Raw genomic sequence first — 17,895 nt, 5'->3', positions numbered from 1 at the left:
GAGTTGCAGTTTCATAAGATCAATATTCATAATTCAGAATAAAGTATTAAAACTGTCATCTCATTTTTATTTTTGAACCAAAATATTTAAACATTCACCTTCAAACAAAAGGACAGATTAAGCCTAAAGTAAGAAAGTAAATGATTTAGAAATCATTATAAAAGGCAACATTTTCCTCAGTCCTTTCCTTGACTTCTTGACTATCCCAAGAACTGGATCTCAGTCCCTTTCTATTTTCTCCTCACTGGTCCCAAAATCATATGCCGAAGGTCAAAACCAAGAACCTTGCAGAAATAGTAGCCACTGTCTCCATCCAAGCCATAATCTGGCCACCAAATGTATTTCCGTGATGGTTGGCATGGGGTGGGAGGACCAGTTCAATGCTCTGAACGGAGGTGCCCCTTGTAGAAACCGCTCCTTCCTCTTCATCAAAAATGAGATCTGAAAGGTGGATGTAAACATTAATGATGGTGGAGTGAACCATAGGCCCTAGGGCTCCAGCTTTTCCTTCCTGGCAGTACATTCAACTTGGATTTATAGAAAAATTAAAGTGTTCCAAAAGGCTTAAGACTGAGCAAATTGACAGGTTCTACAGAGTGACTCTTATCTTAATGGGGAATATTTGCAGTGAATTGGGTTAAGATAATCAGAAAGGGCCTTTTAGAGATTGTATTCTAGCCTATAAAATAAGTCTATTGGAATTTTGACTAAAAGAATGGTTACATCGAAACTTGAGTTGTTTGTGGTGGGGTAGGGACAGATCAGGACAGGAAAGGGCAGAAATGTTGGGGGTGATGGATATGTCATTATCTTGATTGTGGTGATGTTTTCACAGGTGTAAACTTATGTCAAAACTTATCAAATTGTATGCTTTAAATATGGGCCATTCATTGTTTGTCAATTACACCACAATAAAGTTGTTAAAAATAAAGGAATCTGAGCTACAAAGGACCAGAGACACCAGGAAGCTTGAAACACTACCTTCAGAATGGAAATGTGGCCTCCTGTGGAAACTGTTTGTAATGATTGCAGTCACAAGCAGGAAAGACACAATCTGTTATACTTCTTCATGTCCTTCTGCTCTCTCTTTTTTTTTAGACAGTCTCACTCTGTCATCCAGGCTGGAGTGCAGTGGTGCGATCTCAGCTCACTGCAACCTCAGCCTCCCAGGTTCAAGCGATTCTCCTGCCTCGGCCTCGCGAGTAGCTGGGCTTACAGGTGCGTGCCACCACGCCTGGCTAATTTTTGTATTTTCAGTAGAGACGGTTTTCACCATGTTGGCCAGGCTGGTCTTGAACTCCTGACCTCAGGTGATCTGCCTGCCTCAGCCTCCCAAAGTGCTGGGAATAGAGGCGTGAGCCACCACGCCTAGCTTTCTGCTTCTTTTGAATCATATCTGCTCCGTTTACTAACAAATCGGTTTTTACTCTTAACAATGGAAAAATCATTTACTCTGGCTGCAAAGCAGTAAAATGTATTCAATTATGCTTTTTGCATCACGAAGTGAACCACCGGCTAGGTTTCCATCTCACATGCTATTGTTGGGGAGGAGGGGGAAAGGATTTACAAACTGGGACACCATCCTGGCTGTACTGTCAGAGGCAGAGCTGAGCTTGCAGTGTGAGAGGGAAGATATGCCCAGCAACTGTTGCTGCTCTCGGCATAGTCACAGCTGGTGATCCAGAAGGGTAGTCACAGAAACCCTTAACTCCACTTCCTAATGTAATTTTTAGATTTATAATTAATTGATGATCTCTTTTATTTTTTCTTATTTCCAGTGATCGTTTCAGTCCCCAGCTTAAAACAAGTCAGTAGCTACCCATTGTTCTCGTATAAAACCCCAAATCCTTCCCATGGCCTGCAAGCCCTGCCTTCCTGGTCTGGCCTCACTCTCCCTCTCCCTTTGCTGCAGCCACGCTGGTCTTTTTTCACTTCCTCTGAGGAAGTATTACCTTCAACAACAGGGCATTTGTCACATCCCTGCTGTCTACGGCAATCCCCCTGGCCACCACCACCTGTGTCTTCAATTTCACTCGTACTCTGTGGCCCCCTCGTTGGTCATTACTTCCTCAGTGGAGCCTTCTCTGACCTCCACAGCTCAGCCCCACCTTCAGGGTCTCTCGAAGGATCTTTCTTTCATGGCTATAGTTTTATGTTATTTGTGTGCCCTTTTATTATGTGACCCACTAGGTCCTAAGCTTTTTGGTGCAGGGACTACGGATTTTTAAAATTCTCATATAATTCCTGAACATAGGTGCTCAATAAATATTTATTAAATGAAATGAATGAATAAACTTAGCTGATTTCCTTAACATTCATAGTCCTTACTCTCAACAGAATATTTTTAGGTAATAAAATAGTTGTACTGACACTTCTGTCTGCTGTTGATGAGAGTCCCCACTGGTCCCCATTTTTGCTTAGAAGTATCAGACACTCAACTATTTCCAGTTTGGTGGGTGTGGAAGAGTATCTCACGTTGGTTATAATTTGCATTTTCCTGATTACTAATGAGTTCCAACATCTTTTTACATGTATATTAAGTATTCTTGTCACCTCTTCATGAAATGTCTCCTTATATCATTTGCTTCAAATATTGCTTGTCTCATTTCCAGAGAATTTTTTTGCATGTTAGACATTTCTCTCCATTCTTCATGTTTCCTAACTTCCCTTACATATTTCCCATTTCTTTGTCTATCTGGCTGCATTCTAGTTAACTCTTTCAGATCTATCTTCCAGTTCTTTGTCTTATCTGCTGTTTCATTCATTCACTGAGTTTCAAATTTTAATTATTATATATTCTTTTTTATAGAAATTGTCTTTGTTTCTTTGTTAAACCTTCTAGGTTATCTTTTTTGTTGTTGTTCTTGCATTATATTCTTGATACTCTTTTATTTCTTAAAACATATTAAGCCTCTTCATCTTACTTGATAAATTCATTATCTGCTGTCTTTGTGGGCCTCATTCAGACTTTGTGGGGCCTGGTGTCACTTCTAGATCTTGAAGCCTTGCTTTATTTATATCTTTTATGATTTTTCACTAGGATCTCATATTGCTTGGATCTTTTTCTGTGGAAATTCTTGGGAGCTGGCTTTCAAGTCATTTCTTCACAAAGGAGCTGCATTTGCAGCTGCAGATCCCCTGGGGTCCTACAACACAGCACCACTTTACACTAAAGTTTACTTGTTCTGTTTTAGCCCAGACAGGTCATGTGACTTCTGAGGATCCAAATCTGCATGAGGATGCACTTGTGATTGAATTCTCAAAGGGAGAGAATTTTTTTTCCCATTCCACCTAAGGCTAAGGCTCTCTGGAGGGTGGAATTTTTCTGGTTGACTCACTGAGGGAATCACCTTTTGGAGGTTCCAGCACCAAGGAAGGTTCCCTGATCCAACCTTCTCCCTCACATGGATGCCTGGTTTTGTCTCCTGAGCCCAAGCAGGCCCATTACACACAAGCTGTATGTCTTCAGGCACCTGCTGGGTCCTCCAGAACAAATGCCAGCCCCAATGCTTCCTTGCACTGCGGCATTTCTGTTTTCTCACCATTTCTGGACTTCAAAGTTTTCTCTTATTTTTCTGCCTGCTGAGATGTGTTTGCAAAGATGTTTGTAAATATTTTTCCAGAAATTTTTGATTTTACCCAACAATGAATCCACTATATTGCTAGAATCAAAATGGAATCACTTTCTAAAGTGATCTCTGAAAGAAATACACAATCTTAATCCCTTTCAATTTCTCTCTCTTTCTAAAATTGATTTTATTAGAAGATGTTTTATACATATCCCAAACTAGTATTTATTGAGGTTGTTTTCAGGCTAATGTTGCTTACTCAAATGGCACATTTTTTGTTTAAAATAAATTAATACAATTATCTGACTTCAAATAATGCTACAGAGTTGTAGTAAGCAAAACAGCCAGGCACTGGCATAAAAACAGACACATAGACCAATGGAACAGAACTGGGAACCCAGAAACAGATTCACACACCCACAGTGAACTTATATTTGACAAAGGTGCCAAGAACATACATTGGGGGAAGGACAATCTCTTCAATAAATGGTGCTGGGAAAACTGGATACTCATATGCAGAAGAATGAAACTAGACCACTATCTCTTACCATACACAAAAATCAAATCAAAATGGATTAAAGGCTTAAATCTAAGACCTCAAACTATAAAACCATTATAGGAAAACATCGGGGAAACTCTCCAGGACATTGGTCTGGACAAAAATTTATTGAGCAGTACCCCACAAGCACAGGTAACCAAAGCAAAAATCAACAAACAGAATCACATCAAGTTAAAAAGCATCTGCACAGCAAAGAAAACAATCAACAAAGTGAAGAGACAACCCACAGAATGGGAGAAAATATTTGAAAGCTATCCATCTGATAAGCGATTAATAACCAGAATATATAAGGAGCTTAAACAGCTCTATAGGAAAAAAATCTAATAATCTGATTAAAAAATGGGCCAAAGATTTGAATAGACATTTCTCAAAAGAAGACATGCAAATGGCAAACAGGCATATAAAAAGGTATCGGCATCACTGATCATCAGAGAAATGCAAATCAAAACTACAATGAGATATCATCTCACCCCAGTTAAAATGCCTTTTATCCCAAAGACAGGCAATAACCAGTGCTGGTAAGGATGTGGAGAAAAGGGAACCTTCATACACTGTTGGTGGGAATGTAAATTAGTACAACCCCTATGAAGAACAGTTTGGAGGTTCCTCAAAAAACTAAAAACAGAACTACCATCAGATCCAGCAATCCCATTGCTGGGTATACACACAAAAGAAAAGAAATCAAGATACTGAAGAGATATATGCATTCCCATGTTTGTTGCAGCCCTGTTCACAATAGCTAAAATTTGGAAGCAACCTGTCTATTAACAGATGAATGAATAAAGAAAATATGATACATATACACAACAGAATACTATTCAGCCATAAAAAAATGAGATCCTGTCATCTGCAACAACATGTATGGAACTGGAGATCATTATAAGTGAAATAAGGCACAGAAAGACAAACATCGCATGTTTTCACTTATTTGTGGGAGCTAAAAATCAAAACAATTGAACTCATGGAGATAGCAGAAGCATGCTTATGAGAGGCTGGGAAGGGTAGTGGGAGGGTGGGGATGGTTAATGGGTACAAAAATATGGTTAGAAAGAATGAATAAGACCTAGTGTTTGACAGCACAACAGGGTGACTACAGTCAATAATAATTTAATTATATATTTAAAAATAACGGGTATCATTGGATTGTTTGTCACACTTGAAGGAGTGGATACCCCATTTTACATGATGTGATTATTGCACATTTGTATGCTTGTATCACAGTATTTCATGTATCCCATAAATATATACACCTACTGTGTACCCACAAAAATTGAAGTGTGTGTGATAGTGACGGTCTCTGAAGGTGGGAAGTGAGACGGTAGGCAGACTTACTTTTTAACTATATGCCTTTTTATGCGTTTTGCATTTTTTACCCTGTGCATGTACTATCTCTTTAAAAATAGTTTTTAGATAATTATAAATAAAAAATTAAGAGAAGGCCTCATGAGAGACATTGTAAAGACTCAAATATAAAGCAGCTCCTTCTTTTCTGAGGGATAACTTTAAAGAGAAACCACATACTTCCTATGAAGACACATACAGTATATACTGGAACCTGTAGAGGGAGGTGCTAGGTGAGGTTATACGTGCACCAGCATCAGCTATGATACGTATGCAGAAATATATTGAGTTAGATGACTTTGGTGCAGAAGTTTGCTTATTTGGAGTTAATTTACAACCAACGAAAAAATAGGGTTTTCCCAGGTTCAGAGAGCAATTCAGGCTCGCAGTTCTGGTTTGGGTTAAGTAAACAGAACTCACCCTATCTGCTGGCTTTGAGTGATCAAGTTCAATACGTGTACTTTGGATGTTCTTAAAGTACTGTGTCATCATCCTGCTTTGACAACTTTACATTCACTCTACATTTGTAGATTAGGAACTTTGACCTGAATTGAGGTCATGCTAGCCCTAGTTTTCTTTCTGCATATCCAGAAAATTAACCATGATAATGCTCTTAGATCTGATTTTCTTACTCAAAAATTAAATTAAAATGCTTTCAAATTTTAAGTTTTTCCCCTATATGTCAAGCTTGCAAATAATGATCCAGTAGTACTTCTGAGATGTGCATGCTTATACACATTCCAGAAATATCCTGCTTTTACAAAACTAATCTCATCTCTTTTCTTCCGAAAGGATATGATCTGGATTCAGTGTTCTCACTGTTCTAATAATATGCATTTCCATCATACAACATCTTGAAAAATATTCCAATCTTTTATGTTTGGTATTTATAACCAACACAAACCCCTGGTTTTCTAAAAACATGGTACAAGAACAGAGATGGTCTGGTTCTCTTCTTTTAGAACACACACTGTCCTGTCAAAAACCAACTCCATCAGATCTAAGGAGCAGCAGGTGGAGAAATCACATACTACACAGCAGCTTTAAATGTCAGAGTCTGGCTCTTACATTCTTTAAGATGAATTGCTTTTAAGTTCTCTGGCACCTTTGCTGGCATGGAAGTTAGTAAAATTTCCAAAAACAAAATCAGATCAGTGGAATTAGGTTAAAAGTTGTTTTATGTGAAAGGATGTAGAATAAGTTAGGGCAGATTAAACAAAGCAGATGATAAAAGAAGACTTTGAGAAAAATCTATAATTTGAAATTGAACTACAAACTAGACATGTAGATGTAAATCTAATCTGGCCAACTTTGTAACACACTGAAACTCAAGTCAATTGCAATCGTTTTATCTCTATATTTGAATGACTGTCATGTCTGCCTGTTACTAATTTAGACTATCTCCAGTACTCAAAGTACTGTTAGTGTTGTGCAGACAAATTGTCTGCTGCTCATTTCACTTATTAGTGCAACTTGCACAACACCAGAAGAAGCCGGTGCAGCCACCCATGTTTACCTGGCTCATGTTACCTTGAGGGGGGTGTGAAGACAGCTTCAGTCACCATCCTAGCAACCCTTCCCAATAGACAAACCCTCGCAAGGGAGCTCAGGGTAGCAGAGATCCCCATTCCTCCAAGATAAAAACATGACAACAATTTCCCAGTGTCTAAAGTACAGATTTGACATGAATTATCTTTCTTTTATAATTAACTTCTTCCTCAATAATTATTTTTATCAATTATCTCTTTTTTTTTTTTTGAGTCAGAATCTGGCTCTGTGGCCTAGGCTGGACTGCAGTGGTGCAATCTTGGTTCACTGTAAACTCTGCCTCTTGGGTTCAAGCAATTCCCTTGCCTCAGCCTCCCGAGTAGCTGGGATTACAGGAGTGCACCACCACGCCTGGCTAATTTTTGTATTTTTAGTAGAGACAGGGTTTCACCATGGTCTCGAACTCCTGATCTCAAGTGATCCGCCTGCCTCAGCCTCCCAAAGTGCTGAGATTATAGGCATAAGCCACCGCCAGGCCTCATCAATCATCTTGATCAGCCTGGAACCATGACCAAATTTCTCCTAGCCTGAAAAACAATGCCCCTTGACTTTGAGGGTCTCCTGTAGCTCCAGGCTATTTCTTTCATCCTTTACAGCATAGTTCCTGAGAAGCATCTGTCTTTAACTGTTGGCTCTAATTCCTCCTGTGGAGGGGACCTCTCAAACAATAATAGAAATGACAGCACTTTCTGCATGCCTGACACTTTCTATATTAACTCATTTAATGCTCCCATAAACCCATTATGTAAGTACCTTTATTATTCCCATTTTATAGTTCTCGTTTTGTTTATTATTTACCTTGCTTCGGCAAGCTGAGAAAAGCAAAGTCAGAGGTTTTGGTTATAGACCTGTTACAGTACTATTCAGCATAACACAGAAGGACTTCCTGTCATTTGCAACAACATGGATGGAACTGAGGTCATTATGTCAAGCAAAAGAAGTAGGGCACAGAAAGACAAATATCACATGTTCTCGCCTATCTGTGGAATCTAAAAATCAAAACGATTGAACTCACAAAGATAGAGAGCAGAAGGATGGTTCTGCAAAGTCAGAGGACTTGGTTACAGACCTGGATAAAAAAAGTATTGGATAAGAAAATAAAAAGAGCAGCTTTGTGCTGGGGCAACCACTGACTATGAGAGAAAGATGAGCCAATGCATAGGGCCAGCTCCTAGCAATTCGCCTTTAGGAGTAAGTCCGGTGGGAGGAGGTAGCTCTCTCCAGGGTGGATGGTTTGGGGTGAGTGGGCCGATGGATGCCTCCTGCTTCCTGTGGGGCTGGGTCCAGAGGCCAGAGAGGAGCAAGTTCCACCTTGGATGGCTGGAGTGAAGGAAAACACCTTGAGAGAAGTGAGTTCCTGCTAAATGCTAGTGCTGCTGTGGGACACAATGCCTTAGTTTTCCACAAAAGCAAAGGCTCTGAACTAGCCAAGCTGCTCTAAGAGCTGCAATGGCCACTGTGTCCCTCACTGTCCACATGTCCTGCAACAGATGACACTCGGGCTGTTGGGGCCATGAGGCTCGCAGCTCTACTTCCCTCCCCACCCCCCGCATCCTTGTACATGTGCTTCAAACAAGCCTGGTGATAGGAGTGTTTACTTTGGCCTGTGCATATGACATAAAGGTTATGGTAAACTGTCCCTCATCCCATTATTCCTGTAAGTAATTAAGGTCATCCAAGTGTCTCCCACACTTCTTCTAACCCCACACTTGCCAGTGTCACCAATGCCTTCCTGATTCCCAGTCCAGTAGACAGGTTTTATTCCTCACTTCCTGGGACGCAGTTGACCACTTACTATTTCTTCTTGTAACTCTGCTGCCTTGGCGTGTGACACTGCTCTCTCCAGCTCTCCCTGCACCCCTCTGATTAGTCCCTCCAGGTCTCCTTAGTAGGTTTGTCTTTCTGGATCCTCTCTTAGATGCCTGTGCTTTGCAGGTTCTGTTCTTGGCCCAGCACCCTCTGGGCTGCAGGTTGTCTTCATTTGAACTACTTCTCTAAGTGGTTGTCTCTCAGATAAAATCTCCCCAGCTGTGGTCTCTTCCTTTTGGATGTCCACAGGCACTTCAGACTCCATATGCCTAAAACTGAACTCATCATCTACCTCCCAAAAATTGCCCTTCCCTGTCCCTCAGATCCATGATCTCAGTTCATGGCACAACTGCTAACCAGCTGCTCCAAGCAGACACCCAGGAGTCAGCCTATGCTCCTTCTTCCTCGCCCTTCTCCCCACAGCCAATCAGTGACCCTATTTTGTTGGTGTGATCTCGTGTGTATTTTTAAACTCTTTCCCTCCTGTCTCTCCCCACTATCACTGCCTGGTTTAGGCACCCCTCGCCTTTCGCCTGGTCTCTCTCCCTCTAGCCAGAGTGACCATATTAAGTGCAAACCCAGTCATGCCCCAACCCTGCTCAAAATCCTTCAATGGCTCCCATCAAGAACAGAAGAAAGGCCAAGCCTCTCAGCATGGCCCAGGGAGCCTCCATGACACAATCCTACCTTCTTCCTCTCCCACCTCCCTCTACCTTGTATTTTCTCTCTAGCAATACTCTTGTGTTGGTGGCTTCCCAGCACACAGTGTGCTGGTTCATGCCTCCGTGCCTTCACCCTCACTGCTACGCAATTCCTCGCCTTCCCAACTTTCTTCTCGTAGCCCCTCCTGCAGTGAGTCTCTCGTGAACCCTGAAGGGCCCTTCCTCTGGGCTCCCACATTACTTAGAGTCTACAGCTCTCTATTCACTTACTATATTATTTAGAAACTATTAATATATCTGTCTCCAGCACTAAACTACAAGTTTCTCAAGAGCAAAGACCCTGCATTTTTCATCTTTATACCTCTAGTGGCAAGCAGGTTCCTGGCACATGACAGGCGTTTCATACAGAACTGTTGGAAGGAACTACCAGTCAGTGTGGAAGTCTTTCCTTTCTGCTGAGAGGGAAGGAGTCCTTCCACCTATATGACTATCAATGATTTTATCCACAATCACACACACACACTCCATCTAGCATGCACCGGGGCAGACTGGCCAGCACCTCACGCATCACAGGGTCACCCTCTTCCTGGTGGGCAGCAGCTTGATCTAGAGAGTTCCGGGCAAAAGGGTGGAGAATGACCTTGAGACATGTGATTCAGATGAGGGATGACTTGGAGAGGATGAAAGCAGTTCTTGTAAGAATCTCTGGATAAACATGCACAGATTTCAAAAGAACTGTTCCTTGCTGGGCGCAGTGACTCACGCCTGTAATCCCAGCACTTTGGGAGGCCAAGGTGGGCGGATCACCTGAGGTCAGGAGTTCAAGACCAGCCTGGCCAATGTGGTGAAACCTCGTCTCCCCTAAAAACACAAAAATTAGCTGGGCATGGTGGCGCATGCCTGTAGTCCCAGCTACTCTGGAGGCTGAGGCAGGAGAATTGCTTGAACCTGGGAGGCAGAGGTTGCAGTGAGCTGAGATTGCGCCACTGCACTCCAGCCTGGGTGACAGAGTGAGACCCCATCTCACAAAAAAAAAAAAAAAAGAAGAAGAAGAAGAACAACAACTGTATTTTGACATTGTCAATCAGACTTCTGGTTGTTTAGTGGCTTATTTCTACTTTCTCCTTATGAACTCAGGTAGTGTAATTTCAATGAGGACAGAAAGCTTTTTTAAAAGACATAACTGCAGAAAGGAAGACCAATGAAACTAGGGGAAATGCATATGCCTATTAAAAACTGTGTTAAATGCTTGAGTTTCCTAAGATGTCCTAAGAGATTTACTTGTCATGCATAGAACGGGTTTGCTCATTAGTAAGTATTTTATCTGTCATTTCATTTCTTCCTTGGGATTTTAGGGATGAGGAGACAGCAGGGTTTTGTTTTTTATTAATGGTTGTCTCACCTGCCTCAGGGTGCCTCAGCAGCTTCTCTTGGTTCTCTTGGTTCAGCTATTTCATTACTTGAGCAAAATGCATTTGAAATGTATTTTGGTGCTGAGACCAGCTTTATAAACGGAGACTTGCTCTTCTTAACACCGTCATTTAATGATGAAGTCTTCATTTCCTTAAAAATAACTTGGTCTGGACTGGGCACAGTGGCTCATGCCTGTAATCCCAGCTCTTTGGGAGGCCGAGGCAGGCGGATCACCTGAGGTTGGGAGTTCGAGACCAGCCTGGCCAACATGGTGAAACCCCATCTCTACTAAAAATACAAAATTAGCTGGGCGTGGTGGCACACGCCTATAATCCCAGCTACTTGGGAGGCTGAGGCAGGAGAATTGCTTGAACCTGGGAGGCAGAGGTTGCAGTGAGCCGAGTTTGCACCATTGCACTCCAGCCTGGGCAACAAGAGCGAAACTCTGTCTCAAAGAAAAAAAAAATCAAGTTGGTAACGGGTATTGCCCTTTGAAAGGTCAGCAATGAGTAGAAACCTTTGAAAAATCTCTTTTTCAACCCGTAAGTCTTCTGTGGGGTGGTCCCAGGATATCACCTGGGGCAGAATAAAGGCTTTGCACTTCTGCCATACTGGCTGCTACCTCTCCCTTTCCTCTGGCCTTTCCATGCACTCTTTCTCCTTCTCTTTTGACATCCTTGTTCTGACATGTTCTTGTCCTCTCCTTTCCTTCCTCTTCTTCCGGTGCCTTCCTTTGGAGCCAAGGGGTGCTGAACCTTCTGCCTTCTTGGCAGTGGTGAGCTTGTGGGGCCTGGGCGGGCTCACTTCACTTCCTCCCCTCCCTCATTGTGCTCTCCACCGGCACCCCTTGGGGCTTCAGAAGATAGGGTCAGACAAAAAGAAAGGGCAGAGGAGGGGCAAGGGCGGGGCTCTGCCTTTCCCTACCAGTCTGGCTCCAGGAGGCATCAAAGAGCCCAGGAAATCACTGCCAGAGAACTAAGGAAGTGTGGCTCATAAAACACAGGGTGATTGTGGAAAGCACCAGGCAACAGGAGCAGGATCTTAAGCCTCTGCTCATACCCCATATGATCTTTAGCAAATTTCTTTCCTACTCAGAGTTGCAGCTTTCTGCTCTGTTGAGATTACATGCAGCTCCTATGAAACCGTGGACGAGAAACTGCTTAGTAAGCCACGAAGCACCGTGTCAATGTATGGCATTGTCATCAACCCTTCATTCAGCCATCATTAGTGAACACATGCTTACTAATGACTGCCTGGTCCCTGTCACCCTTTTTCCCCATCTCCTTTCCTGGGGATCTTCCAATTTAAAGAGGCCTTAGGTGTCAGCAGTTACATTCTCAATGGCCAGGTTTCTTCTCCAGCCACCGGGTTTGTTGGAAAGGATACCTAGTGTCACCAGGACTGAATGGTAATAATAAGGTGAAAATAAGTGTGCTCTAAGAAAAGACTCCTTTGCCTGTCACAGTTATAGAATTAAAATTCTTATAAGTGGATTTACTGACCATCAAATTTGCTACTTTCCTTCATTAAATTGTTAAAGGTATCTTCATGTTGTAATCGAACTTTCCTTCTCTCAGCAGCCAGATTATGTTCCACATGATCTTGTTCAGTTAGAAGTGTGACTGGTTTTAAATGAATCTAGAGAAAGAAAAGCATTTATCTTTTATTGCCTTGTTAAATTATAAAAGCACAGCATGAATTTTGCAAAACAAATGATATGCTACATGGTTTTCTAACTCAAGTAAATAGAGCTTTTATGAGTGTTTTCACTAAACATGTTATGACTAAATTTTTTCTTAAATTATTTTTAAACTAAAAAAATCAACATAGGCTTAATTATTTCTTCATGCAATAAGATATGTGCTTTAAAAATTATCTCTATTATTTTCCCTGATTTTAAAATTTTTCAACAGAACTACAAAATAAGAAATTATTCATATTGATGAATGAGGAGATGGACTTTGACTCTACTGAAATCTAAACATTTCCTATCTTTGCAAAATTAAGAAAGCAAAGAGAGGGAATAAATTTTGCAAAATTAAGAAAGCAAAGAGAGGGAATAAAGATGTTCTAGAGAAAGTTATCTTATACAATGATACCAATTTGGAAATTTCATTACATGGTGAAAACATTATCTAATAAGCAAAACAAAAGAATCAGTATGTGGGAATAAAGCTTTCACCAACTTCCAGAAACCTGGAAATATGAGGCAACAGAGCCAAGAGCTCAAATTCTTACATAAATGCCCTTTGCTGACCCTGTGTGTAGAAGGAAGGGTCACCTTGAAGCTGGACTGGGGTAGCTCCATGCTTGTTTCCAAGATACTCAAAGTCTGGTACGGACCCTTGGCCAAGATAAGGATGAAATAAGCTAGTGATCCCTGGGTGTGGTGGCTCACACCTGTAATCCCAGCACTTTGCGGGGCTGAGGTGGGTGAATCACTTGAGGTCAGGTGTTCAAGATTATAGGTGTGAGCCACTGCACCTGGCCAACACGTTGAAACGCTGTCTCTACTAAAAATACAAAAAGTAACTGGGTATGGTGGAGCACACCTGTAATCCCAGCTACTTACAAGGCTGAGGCACAAGAATCGCTTGAACCCAGGAGAAGGAGGTTGCAGTGAGCCAAGATCATGCCACTGCACTCCAGCCTGGGAGACAGAGTGAGACTCCATCTCAAAAAAAAAAAAAAAAAAAAAGAAATAAGAAATAAACTGGTGATTTATAATATGCTGCTTAAAGTCCAAAACTGCCCTGGACTACCTTGTGGAATTTGGTTAGGAATGTGTAGATTGATGGCATGCACTGGTTTAACTCCTTTTTTTTTTTTTTTTTTTGAAACAGGGTCTCACTCTGTTGCCCAGGCTGCAGCACAGTGGTGTAATCATAGCTTCTTCCTGGGCTATAATCATAGCTTCCCTTGGGCTCAAGGGATCCTCTCAGTAAGACTGCAGGCAAACATCACTATGCCTGGCTAATTTTTTTATATTTATTTTTTGTAGAGATGAGGACTCACTATGTTGCCCAGGCTGGTCTCAAACTTCAGGCCTCAAGCAATCCTTCCTTCTCAGCCTCTCAAAGCACTGGGATTATAAGTGTGAGCCACTGCACCCAGCCTGATTTAACAATTTTTGTAGTGTTGTTTTAGTTGTGTGACTAGCAGGGTATACAAGACTGCTTGGTAAACTTGTGTGTTGGTTCTCTTGAAACCAAGATACCCCGCATATGTTTTGGTGATTTCTATTCTGCAGAAGTACATCTTGTGTGACTAAGGCCCCAGCAGCATGGCTGTGCCTGGAGACCTCGACCCTTTCTGAGGCTGGCCTGTGCTTGCTTTCTCCCGCCGCACCATCTGCTTTAGCTTAGTAAGGCTTTGCATGAGTGTACCCTGTGGAGTCTTGCAAGTCCCTTCAATGATCTGGCCTGTGCAATTGTTGAACTAAGTCTGGTTAATCATTGCCAATTTCTTTTTTGTTTTTTAATCAGCCTACATTATGCTTTGAACCAACTTCATCCTAAAATAAACTCACTGTGAACAGAGATTCAAGTAGTCCTATGGGTTCAAACCAAACCACTGATTTTTCATGGGTCTCTTTGTGATGAGCTGCTGAACCAGCATATTAGCAACTAGGAAATAAGTTAGTCTGGAAAGGTGCTTTACAATTAAGGTTATCTGAACCAACCAATTATGCTAGCACCATAACGGATCTGATTTTCCACTTTCAGAAACCAGTTCTCCAGTCTCAAGAGAGATTGGACTGAAGTGTGTCTATTATATTCTTTTTTTTTTTTTTTTGAGACGGAGTTTTGCTCTTGTTGCCCAGGCTGGAGTGCAATGGCACAATCTTGGCTCACCGCAACTTCTGCCTCCCAGGTTCAAGTGAGTCTCCTGCCTCAGCTTCCCAAGTAGCTGGGATTATAGGCATGCACCACCACGCCCAGTTAATTTTTGTATTTTTAATAGAGAGGGGGTTTCTCCATGTTGGCCAGGCTGGTCTTGAACTCCTGACCTCAGGTGATCCACCAGCCTCAGCCTCCCAAATTGCTGGGATTATAGGCATGAGCCACCATGCTCAGCCGACTATTATATTCTTATTCCACACATCCATGAAGTTGGAGTGAGAGGTCTGAGGCTGGAGGGGGAATATGACGGTCTTCCTTTGCTGCCCCATGCAAAGGAATGGGATTGCAAGGTGTATTCCTTTGTCACTTGCGCTCAGATACGGGCACCTGCACCCATCCCCTATTCTCTCATTTCCAAGAGTCTGGAGATTTGTGGGGATGCCAGGAAAAACAGAATGGTTGGGAAGACTATCTCAGTGTCTCAGATTTTAGTGAACACAGGCTCCGTGGGATGCTTTGGCAAAGTACAGATTCCAAGATTCCACACTAGTGATTCTAATTTAGTAGGTCCATGATATGGCCCAGAAAACTGCATTTAAAAAAATAGAATTAGCTGATATGAACTTCCATTTGAAAAATAACACCCTTGGGCAATATGAATTTGCCTTGCAACATGTTTAATGTTAGACTGAGAGTGCAGGCCAGGCTCCATAGCTCACACCTCAGAACTTTGGGAGGTCAAGGCAGGCAGATCACCTGTGGTCAGGAGCTTGAGACCAACCTGACCAACATGACTCCTCCTTGCTTCAGAGTAGAGCTAGGAGAAGCCACTGTGTCTAGCTCTGGGATGATCCTTGGAGTGAAAGACTCATATTCCAGATTGAATTATCACAGTGTTTAGACTAAATGGGACCCTCCTCCAGGCACCCTGACGCTGAAAAAAAAATGCCAAGAAATTGTAAGGAGCAAATCTCCAGCAGCCTCCAGATGAGTGGATCTGGATCGTGGCCGGGCAGCCGGCTAGGCACGCTCGTCAGGCCAAAGTATCACTTCAGAGGGTGTTTTCACCCCACATGCCCAGAAGCTTATTTTTAAACTTCAATAACTCAGCAATGTTGACAATTTTCCTTCAGGTATTAACAATGGTTAATCTATAACATGCAACTGCTTGCTAAATTGCTCTTGCTTTTTTAAAAAAAGATTTTATTTTAAGTCAATTTTGAGTTATATGACCACAAATGAAAAGCACTAAACCAGTAGGCGGTATTTTAAAGAAACCAATATGACCTTCAGATCATTTAAAACAATGTGGATTTTTTTTTTATTTGACAAACTTTCTATATCATCTTTTCTCTAAGGTACTTTTCTCTAAAGTTCCTATTCCTCTGATGTTACCACAGAGTGATAACTTTTGCAATAAATATTGGTGAATAACAAATCTTGGGAAAGTATATCTCATGGAAAGAAATGTCATTTTTTTCTATAACATTCTGACACAATTGTTACTATGTCCCTGAATTACATGCTAGGTACATCTTCACATACAAAATTTACCTTTTCTTTTCCAACTGGTTTGGCTACAAATGTGGAGAAAGCCACACTAATAAGCTTCTCAATGCCAGTGAGCATATCCTGTACCATGACCTTGATACCGATCTAAAAGGAAAAAAAGATAAATAAATACACTCTTGGCCAGTTCAGATTTCAGCGTCCAAAATTTAGTCATATGTACGCACCATTACCTTCTTTCATTTTAAAAATGAAACCAGAATTTTAATTTATTTTTAAGCAATAGAATTATTTCAATGATGTTCTATAACATTGGACAATTAGCTTTTTTCTGATTATAAAAATTATTTATTTACCATGTCAAATTTATGGAATCTGACTATCCAGAGTATATATTATCAGTAATCCCATCACCCAGAGATAATAATTATTAAATTTTAGGTGAATTTTCTTCTAGCTTTTTCTATTTATATATCATATATGATATATAAGTGTATATGATATATATGATGTCATATATGATATATAATATATACACATACATATCACATAATACATACACATATATAATATCATATTACATAATATATACACACATTTTATAATATATTACATACATATGACATGAAATATGTGTGTGTATATATGCATGTGTATATAAAATTATTGTAATGTATTTACAGTTTTATTTTCTAATTTTTTTTTTTGTTTTGAGACGGAGTCTTGCTCTGTTGCCAGGCTGGAGTGCAGTGGCACGATCTTGGCTCACTGCAACCTCCACCTCCCGGGTTCAAGCCATTCTCTTGCCTCAGCCTGTGGAGTAGCTGGGACTACAGGCACGCAGCACTACCCCCAGCTAATTTTTTGTATTTTTAGTACAGACAAGATTTCACCATGTTGGCCAGGATGGTCTTGATCTCGTGACCTCATGATCCACCCACTTCGGCCTCCCAAAGTGCTGGGATTACAGGGGTGAGCCACTGCACCTGGCCTGTTCCAGTTTTTAAAAATTTGGCATTATATGAAAGCTCTTTTAAATTTCATGATTACTAAATATGCTTTTGAAAACAAGATATTGGTGTCTGCCTTATAAAACCACCAGAGAGATGTACCATAACTTTTTTTAGCCTTTACTCTCAGAGGTTTTTTTTCCTTTTTTTAAATGTCTCTAGGCAGCATAGTCTCAGAGTTTCATAACCAAGCTAATACGGACAGAATTGCATCATGTATTTACAGCTTTGTTTCTGTGATTAATTTTTCAGGAGTAATAAGAAGGTAGCTGAGACACTTTATGTTGATACTAAAATGGGCTAGATTTCCCCCTGTGTGAAGAGCTCTGAAGCTTGGTCCTCAGGATTGCACTTCGCAGAAGTGTTGGTAAACTCAGGTACTTGTCTTTAGATTCTGGCTAATAAACCTTTTCCCTACATATTTCAGATGAGTAATACTATCTTCTGAAAATAATAAGCTATCTCAGGCACAGCTCAGCACTATGTTATCAATGATAAAGAATATCCGTATCTGTATCTTTACCATGTACACCATGTAAAAAGAATAATCAATAATCTATGACTCATTTTAAGTCACTCAACTCATAAATGCAAATTAGTATTTACATGGTAAATCCTAAATTAACTAGATGG

General features: G+C 41.0%; 1 protein-coding gene across 1 annotated transcript in view; it reads right to left on the bottom strand.

Moving 5' to 3' along the window:
- The window catches only part of ACOT12 (acyl-CoA thioesterase 12), a 65,327-nt gene that overhangs the window by 17,476 nt on the left and 29,956 nt on the right, over positions 1-17,895 (bottom strand). Inside the window, exons 4-6 of the mRNA XM_003822259.5 lie at positions 16,298-16,399; positions 12,404-12,539; positions 285-441 (exon numbers count right to left, since the gene is read on the bottom strand). Of these exons, the coding sequence (XP_003822307.2) occupies positions 285-441; positions 12,404-12,539; positions 16,298-16,399 (395 nt within the window). The remainder of the gene's footprint in view (positions 1-284; positions 442-12,403; positions 12,540-16,297; positions 16,400-17,895) is intronic.

This window comes from Pan paniscus, chromosome 4, assembly GCF_029289425.2.
Source record: "Pan paniscus chromosome 4, NHGRI_mPanPan1-v2.0_pri, whole genome shotgun sequence".
Lineage (NCBI taxonomy): Eukaryota > Metazoa > Chordata > Mammalia > Primates > Hominidae > Pan > Pan paniscus.
This window is presented reverse-complemented; position numbering and strand designations above follow the sequence as displayed.